Source organism: Hakea prostrata, chromosome 6, assembly GCF_041222555.1.
Source record: "Hakea prostrata isolate BN-2017 chromosome 6, UWA_Hpros_2, whole genome shotgun sequence".
Classification (NCBI taxonomy): Eukaryota; Viridiplantae; Streptophyta; class Magnoliopsida; order Proteales; family Proteaceae; genus Hakea; species Hakea prostrata.
Window position 1 is genome coordinate 26,130,669 of NC_142605.1, and position 21,949 is coordinate 26,152,617.

Genomic DNA, 21,949 nt, shown 5'->3' on the forward strand with positions numbered 1-21,949 from the left:
CAGAAGATTATTCATCTCGGAAGCGTATTTTGCTAAAATATTTCAGCCGTCTTCGGGCGGTTGACTTGGTGGATTAGATATAAGAAGAGATTTTTTACCTGCACTCTCTGAAAAATCACGTTAAATGTGAGACCTTACAGCTTAAAAGAAATTACTAAATCGAAACTGAAATATATGCGGTAACACCGTAACACTGCAATCTCCGATGGCTAGGCATCAAGCAAAAACCCAAACTCAATCTGATGACGAATCTCACTCTATCCACTTGAGAATCAATTTTTATTGAAGCATCAATGTTCATCTTTCTCACGTCATGTTGAGCGAAAATCATGCATCTCCTGGTGTCGAGCTCCTTCTCCTAAAGTGGTTTCAAGCCATACTCTCAGGCTTCTTTTAGGCCCTTCCTCTTCAAGGCCAAGCATTCCTATCGACAATTCCCCAGAAAAGTTAATGGGAAAAAAGACAAAACCAAAAGAAAGATTCCTCACAAATGGTTAATCGATCTGCATCCATCATCAGTAATGGAGTTTGGGATAGTCTCTCTTTTGAGTTTTGACAGAACTTTGCAGTAACTTCTGGGCTGGATAGGGTTGGTTACTTTTTTTTTTTTTTTTTGGTAATAAGGGTTGGTTACTCTATGATTCTTATTTGATGTGAAAAAAGTGATTAGACAAAGCTCTGTCATCAATAGCAATGGTAGTTTCTGATCACAAATACATTCCCCACAAACTGATTACATATCATCTTTAGATATTTCCTGATCACAAATACATTCCCCACAAACTGATTACATATCATCTTTAGCTATTTCCTGATCACAAATACATTCCCCACAAACTGATTACATATCATCTTTAGCTATTTCCAAACTCTGAAGATGCTCAAAAGTAAATATGGAATATATTACATTCAGTTACTACTTCCGAAAACCAGTGAATAGCAAAAACTTCAACCAGACCTGCCACATCCAATTTGATGTAATAGCCCAGATGATCATTATGAAGCCAACTGGAAGCCATAACATCAAATTAGTAGCTACCCAGACATAATCAGCACGATAAGCTGAACCATTATAAAAGATTGGAGTAGACCATGAATATGTAAGCAACATAAAGACTAGAGCTAGAAGCAGGGGACCTCGAAGAGGATATCCTACGGTGAGATTGTAAGAAAGCAATGAAGATAACATGAACCCAGCAAAATTGAAAAGCATGACCAAGTTGTATGTAGTTGGGGCCACCGTAGACCAGATGGGTTGTCCTGCAAAGTGTTCATATTTGCAGTTTGATGTGCAGCTGTCCACTGTTTTTTTATCTTCCTGCCAATACCCACCTGGGGGGCTTACTCCAGTCTGATAAGTAGCTGTGGAAATTAGAACAACTATCACCAACAGCGCGTTTCGGGCATCACTTGGAACATCCATGTCCACATACAACTTGAAATACTTTGAGAGACATTTGATTCTTGAATCAGGTAAAATTTCCAGATGATTGCACTTTACTGGTACTTGGCACCCAATCTCTTCAGCTTTCTTAGCTCCTGCACTGGATAAAAGATTCCTTATTTTCTCCTTGTCTGGATTGCTACTAGGAAGATTCATTACCAGATCAAATGCTGTTAAATGAGCCTCGTTGATCTCATTTACATGGACAGCATTTTTAAAAAGGAGATTTCTCTGTACTAGTACCTTAACTATCTGCAAAATGTAAACATAATCTAATAATGTCAGAATTCTTTTTAAGATATAATTAAGCAAGGGAATTAGGGTTTACAAAGAGTAGTATACCTCATATTGTCCAGTTGAGGCAGCAAGATGCAAAGCTGTGTTGCCTTCTTGGTCTTTCCAAGGTAGAATCTCGTGGTGCCATTTCTTCCGAAGCCAATCCACCAATATCCCAAAGGCTTCGACCTTTTTATGTTTCACAGCCAAATGAAGAACAGTCTCCTTTCTAGTTGTCAGAGCTTCAATGGATTCTGGGCAACAAGAGAGTAATTCTTCCAAAACATCAATCTGTCCTGAAATAGCTGCACAGTGAAGAGGAATCTTCTTCTCTCTCCCTTTCAGGATACAAAGATCACCATCCACATCCATGGCTTTGTTTACTTTCTTTTGGCATGGTCTGCTTTCTTTTCTCAAGAGCACCCTCACAATCTCTAGTTTCCCAAACATTGAAGCTTGGTGCAAGGGGCTAAATCCATCTTGATTCAGCTTCAAGGTGAAAGAAGGCTTCAGATTTTTAAGTTCTTCCACCATACAAACTTTATCAGACGAAACAGCCAAATGTAAAGGAGTATTAACAAATGGAATCTTTTCAACCTCTTCAAGGATGAAAGGGTTCTCTCCAATCAATGCGTATAATCCATCTATATTTCCTTTATTAGCCACTTCAATCAGTCTTGGATCCATTATGTATGTTTTCTCGATGCTGTGATGGTGATCAGGAAGCAACTCTTCAAGAAAGGCAGGTTTCCAGGTTTGGCATGCTTTTATACCCCCTATGGCAAATAAAAGCAAAGAGTTAAAGGCTGATACTAGCAGTTGCTCATACTAACACTCTATAAAAAATATATAGCACTAGGTGTACCATTTCTCTTACCCCATAAATGAGAAAACAAAGAAAGATTAAGTACCCATGGTGGAAGAAGCATATATCCCTTCCCTCAAACTGAAAGTGGAACATAAGAGATGAATACAAAGCTTACCTTCTCAATACTTGCTATAATGTATAGAACAGAAAATTGTCCTTATGGATTACTCTATTCACACAGAAACTTTTGGCACTGAATTCAGACAAAGCTCTCCAAGTCACTTCTTACACTGGTCTCCAAAACACCCTTCTTCCTGGTTGTGATCTATGTTAGTTTGTAAAGGGCTTCTTGGTGTAAACACATATATAGCAAAAACAAGTCATGAGACTATTACTTCAACAAGGGTTTGGAGTAGTCTCCCGACAAACTCTAGTGGTATCTTTTATGGGAATAAAGAAAAAGCTCACTTAATGATAGAATTCATCCATTATTTTGGGTTTGATACCGATGGTGAGTGCATCAAAATGGACAAAACTAGCTTTTGACTTTTACGTGTATGATATATAGAAGGCAAAACTATCTTTTTCAAACTGTGAGCATATTGGATCCTAACCACTCGTGTTCATGAAGATTATATCAAGTGCAAAAATTTATCAAAAGAGAGTTTAAAAAAGTATTATTTGCAATAATTATTTATGAACAAATTAGTCATGGGTGTGACACAATTATCTAACCTTTATGTGACATCACCAGTATTCTCACACTTACGTTCACATAATTATGTATGCAACTTACAAGTGGTGATTGAAGTCGAACATTCGTACTATTATGTATAAAATATTATTGACTGAAGACTTGAATTACAAATGTGAAATGCATGGAAAGGGAATTTGAGTTGGGATCTATTAACCGCAAGGGTACACAATTGTGCTCCCCTTACATCTTTTTCACATATTAAAGAGTGAGATCTACCTTAGGCTCTTTTTGGTATCAATTATCATTCTCAATTATAAGAATTTTTTATTATTTTAAAATGTTTGATATTTATTATTAGTTTTATTTTTATGGATTATGGTGAGAATTTCATTCTCTTCATTAATGCGTAAGTTTATGTTGTTCCATTGGCCTAAAATGAAGGTGTTGTCATTGTTGGCAACTTAAGTGGGCTTTGATATGTTACAGCAACACACAAAAAGGTTCCGAGAGAAAGAATCCAATTCAAATAAAGAAAACTCAAGAATACCGTTTTTGAGGGTCTCTGTCCAGTTTTGATCAACCTCTTCATCGGATGATCATCCAGTGTTCGATTGAGCCGATTTTTGGAGGAAAGCTTCACGACTTCTTGATCTTCAAATCCAACGGTGGGATTGTTCATTGGAGATCTTTAAGTTAGTCCGATTTGTACGTCAAAACACTCCTTGTTTAAGTCAGATAGGAACTCTGAGTTTGATTCAAACTCTGAGTCCAGTTTTGATCAACCTCTTCATCGGATGGTCATCCAGTGTCCTATTGAGCAGATTTTTGGAGGAGAGCTTCACGACTTCTTGATCTTCAAATCCAACGGTGAGATTGTGTATTGGAGATCTCAAAGTTAGTCCGATTTGTACGTTAAAACACTCCTTGTTTAAGTCAGATTGGAACTCTGAGTTTGATTCAAATTCTGAGTTAAATTAATCTATAAAAGGAGAGCAAACTCCAGCTGAAGAGAGAGGACGTTTTGAGGAGCTTGGGAAGAGCGTGGAGGTCGAACCAGAAGACGTTGGTTGGCTTTGGAGATCTGAAGCTTGGGAATAAGAAGTCTTTTGTTTTGCTGAACAAGAAAGAAAGTGAAAGAGAAGGAAGAAGAAGCAGCAGAAGAAAAGAAGGGAACATGGTTGTAGTTACTTGCTTTCAAGAAAGATAAAGGGCTGTTGTTAACTTGTCTGAAAAGTGCAGCGGAAGCGTGGTGGGCCCATAACCCAAGAGAAACAAGTATTGTTACCATGCATCTTACACAAAGTTGAGGTAACCTGTATTCACAAGTTATTGTCTATTATTCTCTAGGTTATGTTTAATGATGAAGAACCTAGATCATGAATGTAATTAGGGGAACTTGAATTATTGGTTTACATTGTGACCTAGCAAGTTGGAGCTTGTCGAGGGGGTTGGGGTTGGTGCCCTTGTCTGAATTGCATTTTAGACTAAAGCAGGGATTGGTGTTCCTGGACTGTTGTAGCAGTCAAAATATCTAGGAGTGTATTGAGTAATATACGAAACCCTAGGTAAGGTATTACTCCGTGGATGTAGGCAATTTGGCCGAACCACGTAAACTTTGGTGCATTGCGTTTTTGGTTTATTTTTCTTTGTTGCACATATTGGAGTGCCTTGATTGTAGAGTGGTGGTACACTGTCTGGTAGACCCAGCCACATTGTGGTGTGTGGTGGACGTGTCCTTGTGCAGTTGATAGCTACGAGAAAGTTCTAATTAATCTTGTTTCGAGATTAAAGAAGCTTCACATTGAAGTGAATTTTTGAAGACATTGATTCACCCCCCCTCTCAGTGTCAATCTGGGAATAACAGTTTACTTAAAATTTTATAGTTAAGATGAGGGCGAAATAGTCAATACATTTTTTTATTTATAAAAGTCATACTTTCTCCCTCTTTTTTTTTCACTTACTATCATTTCCTAACAATTTTTTATTTTGACACCAAAATTATTCTTCATTCATAATTTATTTTCGACAAAATTTACCAAATCATTTTTCATTATTGACCATTAATGAATTATTGTACTTATTTTTTTAAATAGGCATAATAGATAATGAGAATTGATACAAAAAAGAACCTTAATCTACATTGTCCAGTACTTAGAGACGAAATCTCCTCTTAAATATGTGGTAGAGAGGTGTGAGGGGAGTATAATCCTTTACCCTTGCAAGTAAAGGATTTGAAGGGAACTTAGGTATCTGAAGTGATTGGCTCGATCTTTGACTCGATAGGGAAATGGTACAACCCAACCTGATGGGTCATTTCGATTACCTGGTTGAAACTCTAAATATATATATTCTCTTATAGAGTCACTGTGAGATTTAAATTTTCGTCTTAGGGTTTTTTATGAGAGTTTTGTCACTCTGTCCTGGCAATTGATTATAGATCTCCACTATAATCTTCCAAAATTAGTAAAAGTTCTTCTTCACTTATAAACATATGTAATACATCACATTGGTATGTGAACCACTTTAAATTTTGTGTTGTATTGATTTGTTTTCGTTTTTGTTCGTGATTTCTTAGTGTTCAATTAAATAATGAGCTCTTTGTCACCATACAAGCTGCAAATGTAGAAACTTTGCATTTTCTCAAAGAGTATGTAGTACCATTTTGTCATTCTTTATTGGTGTGCTCCTGTGCTAGTTGCTTAGAATCCTCTTCTATACTTACCTACTCGTTAAGTTACTGTTTATAGCATGTTATATCTTCAACAAAGTAGACCGCGGAAAGCCTTGTTAAAGGATTCGTAATTTTGGCTCTTTGCCCATGAAATCTGCCAGTTAAGTAACAAATGTGGAATCAAAATGAAAACCAATGTTGCTGGATCATCCATTTCTACGCCTGACATTAGACCTATATGAGGAAAGAAACTATAGTTAAAGCTGTCCTTTACAAAGAAAAGCTAACTCAGGTCACAAAATTTATATGAGAGAACACTAGAAACAAAAGGAATCTCACCAATGTTGCTGGATCATCTATTTCTAAACCTGACATTGAACGCATTTGAGGAAAGAAACTATATTTAAAGCTGTCCTTTACAAAGAAAAGCGAACTCAAGTCACAAAATGTAGATGATATGACGCTAGAAACAAGAGGAATCACACCAGTTCACTTTATTCTGAAAAGGTAATGCTGTTGGTTATTGACTCTCTCTGATTTCCACAATCATTTTCAAGCCGGAACCAATCCTCGCGGTAGTTTTTGGCAACAACAAGAAAAAAAAGAAAAGAAAAAAACAAGCATGGCAAGTTAAGGCTTTTCTCGGAGATTTTGAAACCACTGTGGGGGTTGATTCCTGCTTGAAAAGTTGCTGTGGCAGTTTAAATGTTAAAAATCAATAGCACATTTTACACACTTCATTTGAAGTATTCTTGTCTACTGTCAATTCTAAATACTTTGATATGGATTTAATTCTTGGAATAGATATCCATTTTTTACAGATGCAATGGATGTAGTCCCTACTAGAAGTTGGCACCCAAAGTCTTCGGCTTTCTCAACTAAAAAGATGAACAACAGATAACCTACAATCGTCATTTGGCTTCATTCACAAGATATACCACAATGAAATCCATTGCTGTAGAGCCATCTCTATTGCACATCTCAGGCCCAATGGGAGTGGAATTGTGGGTTCTTTTGTCATATCTTCATAAACTTTGATTTGCAAGAAAAGCACAACAAGACTGATCATCGACATTAATGTTGTGAAAAAATGTTGCAAGACGGTATTGTGTTGGATCATCAGCATAGGTTTCATATATTAACACATCAAGTGTCCAAAAAGAGAAAGAAAAATAATTAACAAAACAATATGAAGACATGAAAACAATTAAACAGATGTGGAAGGCAAGGTTCTATGAGGAAAATCATAGCACATTCAATCCAAACTTACACATAAGATGGCATGGAAGTTCTGCAAGTCATCAGGAATAGAGATGTTATAGGGAATTCTAGTTAAGGATTATGGTAAATGTTTGTGAGATTATGGTAAATGTTGATTCTCAACTCTATAATAACTGCTACGCATTTGATGCTTTACACTTACTACTGTATCATAGACTTGATTAGCTCTAACTTTCCATATTTGACTAGACCCACAAGTACTTGATCTATTCTTCTCTATGAGAAATACAAAAAAAAAAAAAAAAAAAACTTTTGGTGCTCAGCTAAGTGTATGATATTAGAGTGTAAACACAGAGGTAGTGAGAGATTTTACTATCTTACCTGGAGAAGGGTATCCTCTCACAAAAAGAGGGGTGGAGTTTGGGTTAGGATTGAAGGAGAAGGTAGTGGTGGGAACAGTGGAAGTTAGCTCCTGAGCCACACTCTGTAGAACATTTGGCCACTAATACCATTAGATTTTACCGTTTCCTTCTCCCACTGCTAAGCCCTTAGCCAAGAAGGCGTCAAATTGAGCTTAACGAGCACTTCTCAGCTCCTTTTCTTTCAATTTTCATTGGGAAAATTTCAGCGTCACCATCCATTACCCCCAATTTAATGCCACCACTTGAGTTATCCAATTTATGAATCAAACTCTTTATTATTAACACCGTAGTCTCAGTAATTTTTACTTGTTGAGTTTAGTATTATCCCCTAATTCTAAGGAAATAAGATGGGAAAAAAAAATCATTCTAAAATACAAATCATGAAAATGCAATAATAGAACAATATTAGTGTTGCAAACAGTAGAGGACTATGAAGAACAGTCAAGCATAAGGTTATTTGTTCAAGGGTATTCTTGTATTTTTAAAATGTTTAACTTGTTTACATTACCCATTAACTCTGATTTTGTGTCAGCAGGATATGTTATTGATATATTTTCCTCCTATAGAGGTCTAGTAAGTCTAGTAAATTGAATAACTCAAGGGATGACATTAATTTTAGGGGATAACTTAAGGTGGGGCTGAAAATTTTTCATTTTCATTCTCATTCTTGTTGTTTTAAAATAAATCAATAGTATAATTCTTTTTTTAATTAAAAATAAAATTTTATATGTTTAATACTCTTTAGGTCAAATTATGAAAATGAAAAATATGTTTAAATAGTTCTGTACAATTGTGGAGCTTCCCTAGGGCCAAGGCTCGTGATCCCTCAATTTCTTGAAATGTCGTTATTGATTCCCCTCTAGCCCTTTTTACATGTATGAAATACTAGCATAAGGGTGTTAATCGGTATGGTATCAGTAATTTGGTACCATATTGATTTTCAATATCGTAAATAGAAACCCGTATTGTATCAAATTTTGTACGGTACGGTATGCAAAACGGTACTTGAAAAACAATGCGATACGGTTTCGGTATGAAATTGGAGCGAAAAACCATGCAAATGCTGTACAATTTAGGTACGAAAGAACCTACTCTATATATTTATTAGTTTCAGGTTTCAAAGTATAGAATTAACAACAACTTAGAAGGGTCGAGGACCATAGATCCCTATGGTAGATTTTGAGTTTAGACTTTTTTTATGGGTGTGCTTGTGCTCAAAACATCAAAAAATTTGAGTGTAGATTTTGAGTTTAGACCTTTTTTTTGTGCGTATGTGTGTGCGCTCAAAACATAAAAAATTTTGAGTTTAGACTAACATGACCATATTCAGCCCGTTGACACTCTTACATTTCAAAGGTATTTGCAGAAAAACTAGTTATCGAGAAGCTTGCTCTCTTCACCATTTCATAGTTGACCTCGAGTTGCCTTAGAGATAGAGAAAACTTGGTTGCGCATGGCCTAAGGGGCACTTTCCTTGAATTGGGATTCTTTTTCTCACTCATGAAATGAAAATCAATGTGACCCTTGTGCCACACAAAAAAATTCAACGTGAACACCTTCTCTTTACAAGGCTATTTAAATTGCCATTTCACCAAAAAGACTTAAAATTTTGAATTAATCAAGTATTCCATTAATTAGGATCTTGTTGGGGTAATGAGCCTGACCTAATGGTGCCTGTGGTGTGCACCATTAGATGCACACTACATGGATTATATCAAATCCTAGCTGTTCATATGGTTTAAGAAAAATATTTTATTTTTTTATTTTTTATTTTATTTTTATCATTTAAGTTGATTATATGTGCACATGGTTTTTTGAGTGGTTAAAATTTAGTGAAATTCACATAGCTTGCAACCAATAGTGTGCACCATAGGCATTACCACATTGGACATGCTATTCAAGTAAAATCCCCCAGCGGGATTATCTCGGTTGGCAAAGAGCAATGCTTAATAACTAAGTGGGTGGATGTGCTTCTAGCATAGTATTAGTTTGTCGGCCTCAATCACTATGATTAGTTGACGATGACAAAAAACTGACGGGTCAAAGTTTCAAATTTCCCTGGTGCCATTAAGACCAAAATTTTGTTTTGTTCATGAGTTAAAAATCAGATGCTAGTCAAAGTAATTCAATCATGATAATGAAAATTAATACCTTCTACCAAAAAAAAAATTAAAATTTAATAATATTCATCCGGGCAGAAGCACCTAAAAATTTCAGTTGTCTTCCGGCGGCTGAGTTGGTGGATTAGATTTAAATAGAGTTTTTTACTTGGAGTATCTGGAACATCACGTTAAACACGAGACCATACAGCCTAAAAAAGTTCAGAAATCGAAAAGGAAATATATGTGGTAACACTGCAATTCTCCGATGGGCCAGGCATCAAGCAAGAACCCAAACTCAAATTGATGACGAATACCACTCTATCCACTTGAGAATAAATTTTTTATTGAAGCATCGATGTTCACATTTCTTCACATTTCTCACATCATGTTGAGCGACAATCATGCATCTCCTGATCCAATCACCTCAATTGGTGTCGAGCTCCTTCTCCCAAAGTGGTTTCAAGCCATGCTCTCAAGGTTCTTTTAGGCCCTTCCTCTTCAAGGCCAAGAATTCCTAGCGACAATTCCCCAGAGAAATTAATGGAGGAAAAAGACAAAACCAAAAGAAAGATTTCTCACAAATGATTAATCGATCTACATCTATCAATAATGGAGCTTGGGATAGTCTCTCTTTTGACAGAACTTTGCAGTAACTTTTTGTCTGGAAATGGTTGGCTACTGTATGATTCTTATTTATTGTACGTAAAGAAAGTGACTAAACAAGCTTTATCATCAATAGAAACGGAAGTTTCTGATCACAAATACATTCTCCACAAACTGATTACATATCATCTTCTAGGCTCTAGCTATTAATTTCCAAACTCATGGAATATATTACATTCAGTTACGGCTTCAGAAAACCAGTGAATAGCAAAACCTTCAACCGGACCTGCCTCATCCAATTTGATGTAATAGCCCACATGATCAACATCAAAGTAACTGGAAACCATAACATCATTTTTTTAGTTCCCAAGGTGGAATCAGGACGCTTAGCTGAACCATTAGTAAAGATTGGAGTAGACCATGTATATGTAAGCAACATAAAGACTAGAGCTAGGAGCAGGGGACCTCGAAGAGGATATCCTATGGTGAGATTGTAAGAAAGCAACGAAGATAACATGAACCCAGCCAAATTGAAATACATGACCCAGTTGTATGTAGTTGGGGCCACTGTAGACCAGATGGCTTGTCCTGCAAAGTGTTGTTTGCAAGAGTTTGATGTGCAGTTCTTCTCGGCTGCTTTATCTTCCTGCCAATACCCACCTGGGGGACTTACTCCAGTTTGATAAGTAGCTGTGGCAATTAGAACAACTATCACCAACAGCGCATTACGGGCATCACTTGGAATGTCCGTGTCCACACTCAGCTTGAAATACTTGAAGAGAATTTTGATTCTTGAACTAACGGTTGGAACGTACGTGCCCACTTTCAGCTTGAAATTCTTTGAGAGAAATTTGATTTGTGAACAAGATTCAATTTCCTGATGATTAATGCACTTTACTGCTACTTCACCCTTAATGTCTTCAGCTTTCTTAGCTCCTGCTTTGGATAGAAGAGTTATTGTTTTTTCCTTGTCTGGGTTGCTACTTGGAAGATTCATTACCAGATCCAATGCTGTTAGCCCAGCCTCGTTAATCTCATTTACGTGGACGACATTTTTAACAAGGAGACTACTCTGTACTAGTACCTCGACTATCTGTAAAATGTAAACATAATCAAATAATGTCAGATTTCTTTTTAAGATATAATTAAGCAAGGGAATAAGAGAAGTATACCTCATGTTGTCCAGTTGAGGCAGCAAGATGCAAAGCTGTGTTGCCTTCTAGGTCTTTCCAAAGTAGAATCTCATGGTGCCATTGCTTTCGAAGCCAAACCACCAATATCCGAAAGGCTTCGACCTTTTCAAATTTAGCAGCCAAATGAAGGACACTCTCCTTCCTAACTGTCAAAGCTTCAATGGATTCTGGGCAGCAAGAGAGTAATTCTTCCAAAACATCAATCTGTCCTGAAATAGCTGCACAATGAAGAGGAATCCTCTTCTCTCTCCCTTTCAGGATACAAAGATCACCATCAACATTCATGGCTTTGTTTACTTTCTTTTGCCATGGTATGCCTTCTTTTCTCAAGAGCACCCTCACAATCTCTAGTTTCCCAAACATTGAAGCTTGGTGCAAGGGGCTAAATCCATCTTGGTTCAGCTTCAAGGTGAAAGAAGGCTTCAAATGTTTAAGTTCTTCCACCATACAGACTTTATCAGATAAAACAGCCAAATGTAAAGGAGTGTTAACAAATGGAATCTTTTCAACCTCTTCGAGGATGAAAGGTTTATCTCCAATCAATGCATATAATCCATCTATATCTCCATTATTAGCCACTTTAATCAGTCTTGGATCCATCATATTTGTTTTCTCGATGATGTGATGGTGGTGATCAGGAAGCAACTCTTCAAGAAAGCAGGTTTCCAGGTTTGGCATGCTTTTACCCCCTGTGGCAAATAAATGCAAGAGTTAAAGGCTGATACTTGCAGTTGCTCATACTAACACTATAAAATATATATAACACTAGGTATACCATCTATCTTACTCCATAAATGAGAAAACAAAGAAAGATTAAGTGCCCATGGTGGAAGAAGCATATATCCCTTCCCTTGAACTGAAAGTGGAACATAAATGATGAATACAAAGCTTACCTTCTCAGTACTTGCTATGATGTAGAACAAACTGGAAAATGGTGAAGCAAACTCTCCCGTCTAGCTTGAGGTCAAGGTTTCAAAACAATCTCTCAATAAAAATCGTGGGGTTAGAGACTATAAAGGAAAATTGCCCTTATAGATTAATACAGAAACTTGTGGCAACGAATTCAGACAAAGCTCTCCAAGTTACTCCTTACACGGGTCTCTGAAACACCCTTCTTCCTGATTGTGATCTATATTAATTTGAAAAGGGCTTCTTAGTTTAGAACATATATATAGGAAAAAATAAGTCATGAGACTATTACTTCAACAAGGGTTTGGTGTAGTATCCAGGCAAGTCCTAGGAATAAAGAAAAACTCAATCAATGATAGCATTCCTTTTACCAAAAAAAGAAAAAAACAATGATAGTATTCCTCCATTATTTTGGGTTTAAGATGTAAATGATGAGGAAGGGCATCTAAATGGGCAAAACTAACGTTTTACTTTTACTCATGGTACAACCTTTAGCCAAAATTCAGTGAATTTGGGCCATTTCGGTGAAAGGCGAACCAAAACCCTTGCTGAAATTCAAGATTGCGAGATATTGTCGAGATATTGTTGATTTTTGCATATTTTCGTTTGATCTTCAACATAAAACTGTAGGTCTTACTTCATTTTTTACGGGTATAACATTGTTTATGACAATCAAGCAGGATTTCACACAAATCTGAGTGTTTTGTGAATTTTTTCATCAAGCAAGTATACCATGTTCGCATCCTATTAGCAATCGGACGAATTTGGATACCGCTAAACTGATGCGAATGCAAATTCGAGAGCGAATTCCGATTATCCATTTACACCCCTACTTTTGCCAGATCTGTATGTTAATGGAGCCCAATTAGTGTGGATCATCTCTTTGCGGTACAATCAAAAATTATGTAGGATCTACACATTAAAAAAGAAAAAGAAAAACAAATCCCATCTCCTAATTAATCAAGTTGACTACCTCATGGTCATGGTCAATAGCTGTCGAGAGAGACCATCCAGATCAACCTAGTCCACTTTATTTCTGATGTACAGCTAACAATAATGGAGTTCCGTTTAGAAGGGTCTCTCCTTTGACAAGTTCACGGATGAATCTCAATATCCCAGACCAAATTGCAGGGGGCTGGGAATTGTATATCCTCGTTGACGATGACTTTTAGGGTTTTTTGTGTTTTTGATGCAGCTAGGGAACAAAATCAAAAGAGAAAAACAAGAAGAAGAATAGAGAACTGAAGTAGTATGTATTGCTCCAATTCTGTGGGCTGCAAGCCTGCAACTAAGACTTAGACATTTTTAAGGAGTTAAATAGCCACTTTGATGAATAGAATTAATGACTTCACGCCGCCCATCACAATATTAATATACAGTCCACATTTGATCAAGACAATAATAAAAGAAATGCAAGATGGTTACAAAACTAAAAATTTTTTTAAAACTGGAAACGAGTCCTTAGCAGCCCAAACACTTGTCATCTTCCCTAACAGAAAATACTCTGTGCTCCTTCCACGGCATTACAACCACAAATGGAAATTAATTCCTGAATAGCTGTCGAAGAGACAATCCAGACTCGGACCAAATTCACTTTATTTCTAATCTGCATCTAAGAATAATGGAGTTTGGAATGGTCTCTCCTTTGACAGATCTTTATGTAAGTGGGGGCACTGGGGCCGAACCCACTTTATTTCTAGCCTAAATTGGAAGTCCACCGATGAATGTCAACATTCCAGCCCAAATTGCAGGGTTGGGAATTGTACATCTTCGTTGACGACGCCCTAGGGTTTTCTGTGTTTTTGATTTTTTCTTCATGGTGGGGTTGTGTGGTGCTGCTATAGAACAAAAGCGAAAGAGGAAAACAAGAAGAAGATGAAGGAGAAGAGTATAAAACTAAAGTAGTATTGCTTAACAACCTAGAAAGCGTTATCCATCAAAACTCAAACAAAAGTAGAGAACATCAGTAGTATTGCTTCAATTCTGTGGGCTGCAACTAGGACTTTGGCATTTTTAGGAGTTAAAGAGCCACTGTGATGGATAGAAAATGACCTCACGCTGCCATCACCATATACAGTCACATTTGATCAAAGACTACATTAAAGAAATGCAAGATGTGTTACAAATTAGAAGAATAATAGATGCCCAAAACAAACAATCAAATAAAATGTCCAAGAAGAATGGTAGATGATTCCACTTGCCAAAATTTCCCAAAACTGAAAACGAGTCCTTATCAGCCCAAATACTTGCCTGCAAGTAATAAAGATTCTATTGTAGGCCTATTTAGAGCAGGGGCGGAGTCAAGACTGAAAATTGGGGGGATGGAAAGGGGGTGAATAATGAGTCTGGATCACCTCTTCCGTTGGATGAGCATTAACGCATTTTCACCATAAATATTATGTTGACCTATACGGGACTCATGTTAAAATGAAGCATAAGGACTAAAATTATATTTTAATGTGGATTCTACATTAAAATTTTAGATAACTTAATAGGAAGACTAAAATATAGATAACACAATTATAAGTAAATTATAAAAAACATGTTAAAATAAAGCATAAGGACTAAAATTATATGAATATATTTGTTACCATTTAATGCTTTAAAAAAATCATGAACGAAAGAAGGTCGCAAAAAAGAAAAAGAAAATCATGAATGAAACAGTTAATTTCATAAAGTAAGTAAAAAAAATCCAATAATTATGATTAGATCTAATAAATTCAATTATTGAAATTCTAACAAGATTTAAATAGCTATTAGTAAAATCAAAAGGGAAAGGGAATCGGAAGTTGGGGAGGGGGCATGTGGCCGGCTCTCACTAAGGGAAATCAAAGGTGAATTAAAAAAAAAAAAGGGGAGGGGGGTCTATGGGGAAACATCTTATGCTGTGTACACCAATGTACATAGATGCCAAACAATATGCTAAAAAAGTAAAAAATTACAAGCCTATTTTAGATTTTTTAAATTTGAAATCATGTTTTAAATTTTAGCCTATTGTTTGACATCTATGTGCACTGCTGTGCACAACAGACAACTGTGCACAAAGATGATTTTTTTTTTTCCGAGCAGGGGCGGACCCAGGATTCAACAATGGAGGGACGAAGAATGAAAGTCCAGATAACCTTTCCGTTGGGGAAGCACTAATGCTTTTCCGCTACACATATTGTATGAGCTCTTATAAAACCTATTGGGGGTCCCATAACCCTAGAAATTTATACAATACATAAAACAAAAAACACATAATTCTAACCCTAGAAAGTTATATGCAGACCAAATTTTTTTTTTGGCAGGAGATGCAAACTAATTTTGATTTTTTTTTAAAAAAAAATTAAGAGATGCAAACTAATGGTAGTTTTACCTTATTAGACATTTTATTCACAATATAAAATCAAATAACAAAAATTGCAGAATAAATAAGTAAACAGATAATATAAAATTAATTAAAAAGAATAATAAAAAAATGAGAAAAAAATAAACAATAAATAAATTGAGAAAGAATACCTAATTGTGGAGAAGATTTTTTTCCAAATTTCTTTAACCCACACTTATAGAAAGGAAAAGAAAGAATAAATAAGAAGAAAGAAAGGGAAGAAAATAAATAGGAAAAAAAATATGAGAGAGAAGAGACTAAATAAGGATTGAGGAGTTTGTTTCTAAATAGGAATGCCATTTTAAATACTTAATATGATTTTTTTTTTTTAAAAATTTCCTTTAACCCATGTAAATAGGAAGAAAACATGAGAGAGAAGAAATGGGAGAATAAATAGGGATTGAGGAGTTAGTTTTTAATTAGAAATGACATTTATACCAATTATTTTACCTTTTAAAAATTGTTCTCAATATTGGGGGCCAAATAATGAAAGGCAATTAATATAAAAATCAAAAAAATTAAGGAATTAATAAAAAATTTAAAAAAGATTCGGGGGGGGGGGCATGCTCCACTGTAGGTCCGCCACTGTTTTTGGGTCTCAGCCCCTTAATAGCTCCGCCTCTGATGCAGAGGTTAGCCTAATCTTCACAAAATAAAAACCAAATAACAACATAAACTAAATATAGCTACAAGGAAACAAACAAAGGAGGAACTTCAAAATAAGTACCAAGCCTAATTTCCTAATCTGAAATCAAAAAATGCCAAAGACTATTAAAATGAAACAACAATTTTTTTTTTTTTTTGGTATTTGAGTTTCATCCAAGATAGTTTGGGCACACCTCGATTACATCCTCAGGAGAGAGCTTTGTCGTCCACAAGGACCGAACCCATGAACTCTCCACTAAGAAGTATGGATCTTACCACTAACCTTGCATTGACAAATATAAACTAAGCAATCCTATTCCTCCTCTCGAAAAACCACAACATCATCCATTCCCATGCAAAACAAATATGGGTTGTCACCCCGTTCCCATGAACAACACTATGAACAGTATTGGTATCTCTTTTCTTTTAGATCCTTCATAAATATTTTGATCTACATTGAATAGATTTGACCATCCATCATCAAGAAAGATACAGTTGTGCAACTAACCACAGAAGTATAGTTGCAACTGGATCTTTTCTCGCTTATCATTTTCTTAATTTTGTATTACCTAATGTGTTTTTATACCTAGTGAAGGGAGTGGGACCTCCAACAATTGGTAAAATACTCCCAAGGTTACATGTTTTAATGATTCACATTGTTTCTCTTTATCTCCTCTCCTTTCTCTTCTTTTCTCTTTTCTCTTATTAAGCGTGCTCACCAAATATTGTCTGATAGAAGCATAACTCCTTCAATGAAAATCAGACTCTGGATTTATTAGAAAGCTGGTTTTCTGCTCTACATAACAAAAGCAGTCGCATGCTAAATTAGACTATTTGATCAGCCAAACTTCTTGGAGAGTAAGAAAATTTCTCAAAATTGAGAGCTATTAGATTATTTATAAATAAGATCACATTTTTAAAGAACAATATAAATCAATGCAAGACCATGGATACCATGAGAATGACCAATCAAATAGCTGTAGTTCTAATTGTTTTAAGACCTCCAATAACTTGCTCTTTCAAACATTAGTTATAAAATGAGAAGTTGCAACCACTGCTTGGTAAAGACAACAGGAGGAGATACATTTACAAATAAACCATAAACAAAATAAATAATTAAAAAAAAAATCCACAAACATGAGATAAATAGGTGGAAAATACATCCAATTGCAGGTGAATGAAGATGAAGAACTGGACACCAGAGACTCGCTGATGGAAGATGAAGAAATGGAAACCCTAAAATGATCACAAAAGAACCCGAAATTGCTGCTTCGGTTGCAGAGAGAGGGCTTTGGCTTCAGTTGCAGAAAAAGGGCTTCGACTTCGGTTGCAAAGAGATATGTTGTAGTTAGAGGGGTTCGCTTGCACAAAGAGAGGGCTTCGACTTTAGTTGTAGAGAGAGGGCTTCGATTGCAGAGAGGTGAATCTTAGCTTGCTTAGGGCTTGAGAGAGACGAGAGAGACAACATATACGAGTGAGTCACGAGAGAGTCAAGAGAGAGTCAAGAGCAGAGTCGAGAGAGACATAAATGTGTTGTTATAAGGCTTTTGAAAATAACATGGGAAAATGACATCAATACCCTGATTCACCTTCAGCTTCTCTCTTGTGCCCTTCATTTTCTACTAGAAGTGCTTCGGTGCCCAAGAAACTCCAAATTTGGAGCTTCTTGTTGGCACATAAATTGTGTGCCAAACGACCACGTCAGCACACTTTTGTTGAACCAACACACTATTTTTAGACCAATTTACCTTGTATGATTTTAGCAACTTCTATGCTAAGTTGGACAAATGTCATAGAATTAGTGTGTCAGAATAATTGCCATATAACTCCTAAGCAAGGATTTTAGGATACCCTTGAAATCATTACTATAACTTGAGATATATTCAAAACAAGGAGATTTTGTGAGATCTATGTTTGTGTGTGGTGTTTTTGATTTAGTTTCTTGTGAGTTATCCTTATTCTTTATTCTGTTCCAGTGATTGTACTTTCAATTTGAGAGGAAAACTTGTACTCGATCTTCTTCTTTTCATAGTAGATTGGTGCAATACTTTGCCCTTTGGGTTTTTTTTCTTCTTTTTCAGCACTTAACAATTACTTCTGGGCTCAATAAGGTTTGGTTACTCTATGATTCTTATTTGTTGCGAAGAAAAGTGATTTGAAAAACTCAATCATCAATAGTAATATGGCAGTTCCCGATCACAAATACATTCTCCCCAAACTGATTACATATCATCTCTATCTATTAATTTCCAAACTCAGAAGATGCTCAGAAGTAAATATGGAATATATAACATTCAGTTACTGCTTCACAAAACCAGTAAATAGCAAAAACTTCAACCAGAACTGCCTCATCCAATTTGATGTAATAGCCCAGATGATTATTATGAAACCAACTGGAAGCCATAACATCAAATTACTAGCTTGCCAGAGATAATCAACATGATTAGCTGAACCATTGTAAAAGATTGGAGTAGACCATGAATACGTAAGCAACATAAAGACTAGAGCTAGTAGCAGGGGACCTCGAAGAGGATATCCTACAGTGAGATTGTAAGCAAGCAGTGAAGACAGCATAAACCCAGCAAAATTAAAAAGCATGACCAAGTTGTATGTAATTGGGGCCACTGTAGACCAGACGGCTTGTCCTGCAAAATGGTCATAGATACATTTTGATGTGCAGTTGGGTGTGACCTCGGATATTTTGTCTTCCTGCCAATACCCACCTGGGGGACTTACTCCAGTTTGATAAGTAGCTGTGGCTATTAGAACAACTATCACCAATAGAGCGTTACGGGCATCACTTGGAATGTCCACGTCCACGTTCATCTTGAAATACTTTGCGAGACATTTGATTCTTGAATCAGATGAAATTTCCAGTGCTGATATGCATTTTACTGCTACTTGGCACCCAATCTCTTCAGCTTTCTTAGCTCCTGCACTGGATAAAAGATTTTTAGTTTGTTCTTTGTTTGGATTGCTGCTAGGAAGATTCACTGCCAGATCCAATGCTGTCAACCCAGCCTTGTTCCTCTCATTTACGCAGACAACTTTTCTAACAAGGAGACTACTCTGTACTAGTTCCTTGACTATCTGTAAAATGTAAACATAATCAAATGATGTCAGATTTCTTTTTAAGGTATAAGCAAGGGAATTGGAGTTTACACAGTTGTAATACCTCATATTGTCCTGTTGAGGCAGCAAGATGCAAAACTGTGTTGCCTTCCTGGTCTTTCCAAGTTAGAATCTCATGGTGCCATTGCTTTCGAAGCCAACTAACCAATGTTCTAAAGGCGTCGACCTGTTCATGTTTCACAGCCAAATGAAGCACACTCTCCTTCCGAACTGTCAAAGCTCCAATTGATTCTGAGCAGCAAGAGAGTAATTCTTCTAAAATGTCAGTCTGTCCTGAAATAGCTGCACAGTGAAGAGGAGTCCTCTTCTCTCTCCCTTTCAGGATACAAAGATCACCATCAACATTCATGGATTTCTTTACTTTCTTTCGGCAAGGTCCACTTTCTTTTCTCATGAGCACCCTCAGAATCTCTAGTTTCCCAGACATTGAAGCTTGATGCAAGGGGCTAAATCCATCTTGGTTCAGCTTGAAGGTGAAGGAAGGCTTCAAATTTTTAATTTCTTCCACCATGCAAACCTTATCAGATAAAACAGCCAAATGTAAAGGAGTGTTAACGAATGGAATCTTTTCAACCTCTTCAAGGATGAAAGGCTTCTCTCCTATCAATGCATACAATGCATTTATATCTCCATTATTAGCTACTTCGATCAGTCTTGGATCCATTATATAAAATTTTCTATGCTGTGATGGTGATCAGGAAACAACCCTTCAAGAAAGGCAGGTTTCTGGGTTTGGCATGCTTCTGTACCTATGGCAGATAAAAGCAAGAGTTAGAAGCTGTGACCCGCAGTTGCTCATACTAACACTCCATAGATAACACTGAAGTGTACCAATTCTCTTACCCCATAAATGAGAAAATAAGAAAGACAAGTACCCAGAGTGGAAGAAGCATATATACATCCCTTCCTTAAACTGAAAGTGGAAGAGAAGTGATGAATACAAAGCTTACCTTTTCAATACTTGCTATAAGGTAGAACAAACCAGAAAATGGTTAAGCAAACTCTCACGTCTACTGGCTTGAGGTCAAGGTTTCAAAACTATTTCTCAGTAAAAATTATTGGAACAAGACTACGTAGGAAAATTGTCCTTCTGGACTCTATTCATACAGAAACTTTTGACACCGAATTTGCCCAAAGCTCTCCAGGTCACTCCTTACACTGGTCTCTGAAACACCCTTCCTCCTGATTGTGATCTATGTTTGAAAAGGACCTCTTGGTTTAAACACATATATAGCAAAAACACCAGTTATGAGGCCATTACTTCGGTAAGTGTTTAGTGCAGTCTCCAAGCAAACCCAAAGTGGTGTCTTTTAGGAGAATAAAGAAAAGTTCACCCAGTTATACTATTCTTCCATTAAATTGGGTTTCAGATAACAAAGACGAGGAAGGACATGAAGATGGGCAAAACTAGCTTTCTCTTTTACTTTATTGGTGGAAGGCAAAACTAGCTTTTTCAAACTTGCAGCATATGAGATTCCAACAACTCATGTTCATGAAGATTATATCCAGATATGAACTGAAATAAATATCAAAAGAGAGAATCAAGCTTGAAAAGCATTATTTTCAATAATTATTTATGATTAAAATAATCATGGGTGGGTATAGAATTGATTAGCCTTTAGGTGACATCACCACTCTTACGCTCAAATAATTATGTATGTGCTAAAGCAAGTGGTGATTTAAGCTGAACACGGCTACTTTTATGTTAATATATTATTGACGGGAGACTTGAATCACAAACGTATGGCAAAGGTAATTAGAGATGGGATCCTCTATCCTCGTGAGGTGACAAGTGTGCTCCCCTCAAACCCTTTCATCACATATTTAAGAAGGGGATTCATCTTTTCATACAATACGTGGTTAAGAGGTATGAGGGGAGCATAATCTTCTAACCCTACAGGTGCAGAATTCAGATTCGATGAATTCAAGGGTGTGAATCGATCGGCTTGATCTCCAACTCGCAGGTACAATACAATCCAATTAGATGGGTTGACCCTGTTATTCGACTCAAACTCTCTTGTAGAGCCATTGTGATATTTGGGGATTTTTGTTTGTAATGTCATGGCAATTGGTGATAGATCTCCACGGTAATCTTAGATGCATTGGAAAATTTCTTATTATTCGCTCATGAACGTAACGCATCGCATTGGTGTGTAAACCACTTAAATTTCTGTGTTGTATTGATTTGTTTCGATTGTTGTATGTGATTTCTTGGTGTTTGTTTCACCAATTAGCTCTCATTGTAAGAGGTGCAAATGTAGAAACTTTTCATTGACGCTAGTACCATTTCGTCATTCTTTATTAGTATGTGCTCCCTATACTAGTTGCTCAGAATTCTCTTCCATACTTTGCCCACTCATTAAGTTATTGTATACAAATATTATCTTAGATGATTTTGCCAGTTGTTCTTCATCAGAGAAGACCACCAAAAGCCATGTTAAAGGTGTTCGTAATTT

The 21,949-nt window shown here is 36.4% G+C and overlaps 3 protein-coding genes across 4 annotated transcripts; all 3 read right to left on the minus strand.

Annotated features, from left to right (window-relative positions):
* Positions 1 to 634: 634 nt before the first annotated feature.
* LOC149012940 (ankyrin repeat-containing protein BDA1-like) lies at positions 635 to 2,880 on the minus strand. Of its 2 annotated transcripts, none has more exons than XM_089160268.1 (3): positions 2,719 to 2,880; positions 1,787 to 2,496; positions 635 to 1,696 (listed from the first exon to the last, which is right to left on the minus strand). In XM_089160268.1, exons 2-3 carry the CDS (start codon positions 2,405 to 2,407, stop codon positions 917 to 919), a joined length of 1,401 nt encoding a protein of 466 aa, XP_089016394.1. In that variant the 5' UTR covers positions 2,408 to 2,496; positions 2,719 to 2,880; the 3' UTR covers positions 635 to 916. The 2 variants fall into 2 exon arrangements, with proteins under 2 accessions (XP_089016394.1, XP_089016393.1); XM_089160267.1 differs by having other exon boundaries at positions 2,704 to 2,880.
* A 7,428-nt stretch (positions 2,881 to 10,308) lies between these two features.
* On the minus strand, positions 10,309 to 12,550 carry LOC149012941 (ankyrin repeat-containing protein BDA1-like). Its single transcript, XM_089159450.1, has 3 exons — positions 12,331 to 12,550; positions 11,417 to 12,126; positions 10,309 to 11,337 (listed from the first exon to the last, which is right to left on the minus strand). The coding sequence occupies exons 2-3, from the start codon at positions 12,113 to 12,115 to the stop codon at positions 10,486 to 10,488; spliced, it is 1,551 nt and encodes a 516-aa protein (XP_089015576.1). The 5' UTR covers positions 12,116 to 12,126; positions 12,331 to 12,550; the 3' UTR covers positions 10,309 to 10,485.
* Positions 12,551 to 18,292: 5,742 nt separating this feature from the next.
* Positions 18,293 to 20,704, minus strand: LOC149012942 (ankyrin repeat-containing protein BDA1-like). Its single transcript, XM_089159534.1, has 3 exons — positions 20,444 to 20,704; positions 19,537 to 20,242; positions 18,293 to 19,451 (listed from the first exon to the last, which is right to left on the minus strand). The coding sequence occupies exons 2-3, from the start codon at positions 20,155 to 20,157 to the stop codon at positions 18,660 to 18,662; spliced, it is 1,413 nt and encodes a 470-aa protein (XP_089015660.1). The 5' UTR covers positions 20,158 to 20,242; positions 20,444 to 20,704; the 3' UTR covers positions 18,293 to 18,659.
* Between the last annotated feature and the right edge of the window lie 1,245 nt (positions 20,705 to 21,949).

Excerpts from the sequence above, each read along its gene's own strand:
- LOC149012942 (XM_089159534.1), bottom strand. The coding sequence starts at position 20,157 with ATGGATCCAAGACTGATCGAAGTAGCTAATAATGGAGATATAAATGCA. Across the intron at positions 19,452-19,536 it reads CCTCAACAGGACAATATGAG|ATAGTCAAGGAACTAGTACA; the intron begins GTATTACAACTG and ends TACATTTTACAG.
- LOC149012941 (XM_089159450.1), bottom strand. The coding sequence starts at position 12,115 with ATGCCAAACCTGGAAACCTGCTTTCTTGAAGAGTTGCTTCCTGATCAC. Across the intron at positions 11,338-11,416 it reads CCTCAACTGGACAACATGAG|ATAGTCGAGGTACTAGTACA; the intron begins GTATACTTCTCT and ends TACATTTTACAG.
- LOC149012940 (XM_089160268.1), bottom strand. The coding sequence starts at position 2,407 with ATGGATCCAAGACTGATTGAAGTGGCTAATAAAGGAAATATAGATGGA. Across the intron at positions 1,697-1,786 it reads CCTCAACTGGACAATATGAG|ATAGTTAAGGTACTAGTACA; the intron begins GTATACTACTCT and ends TACATTTTGCAG.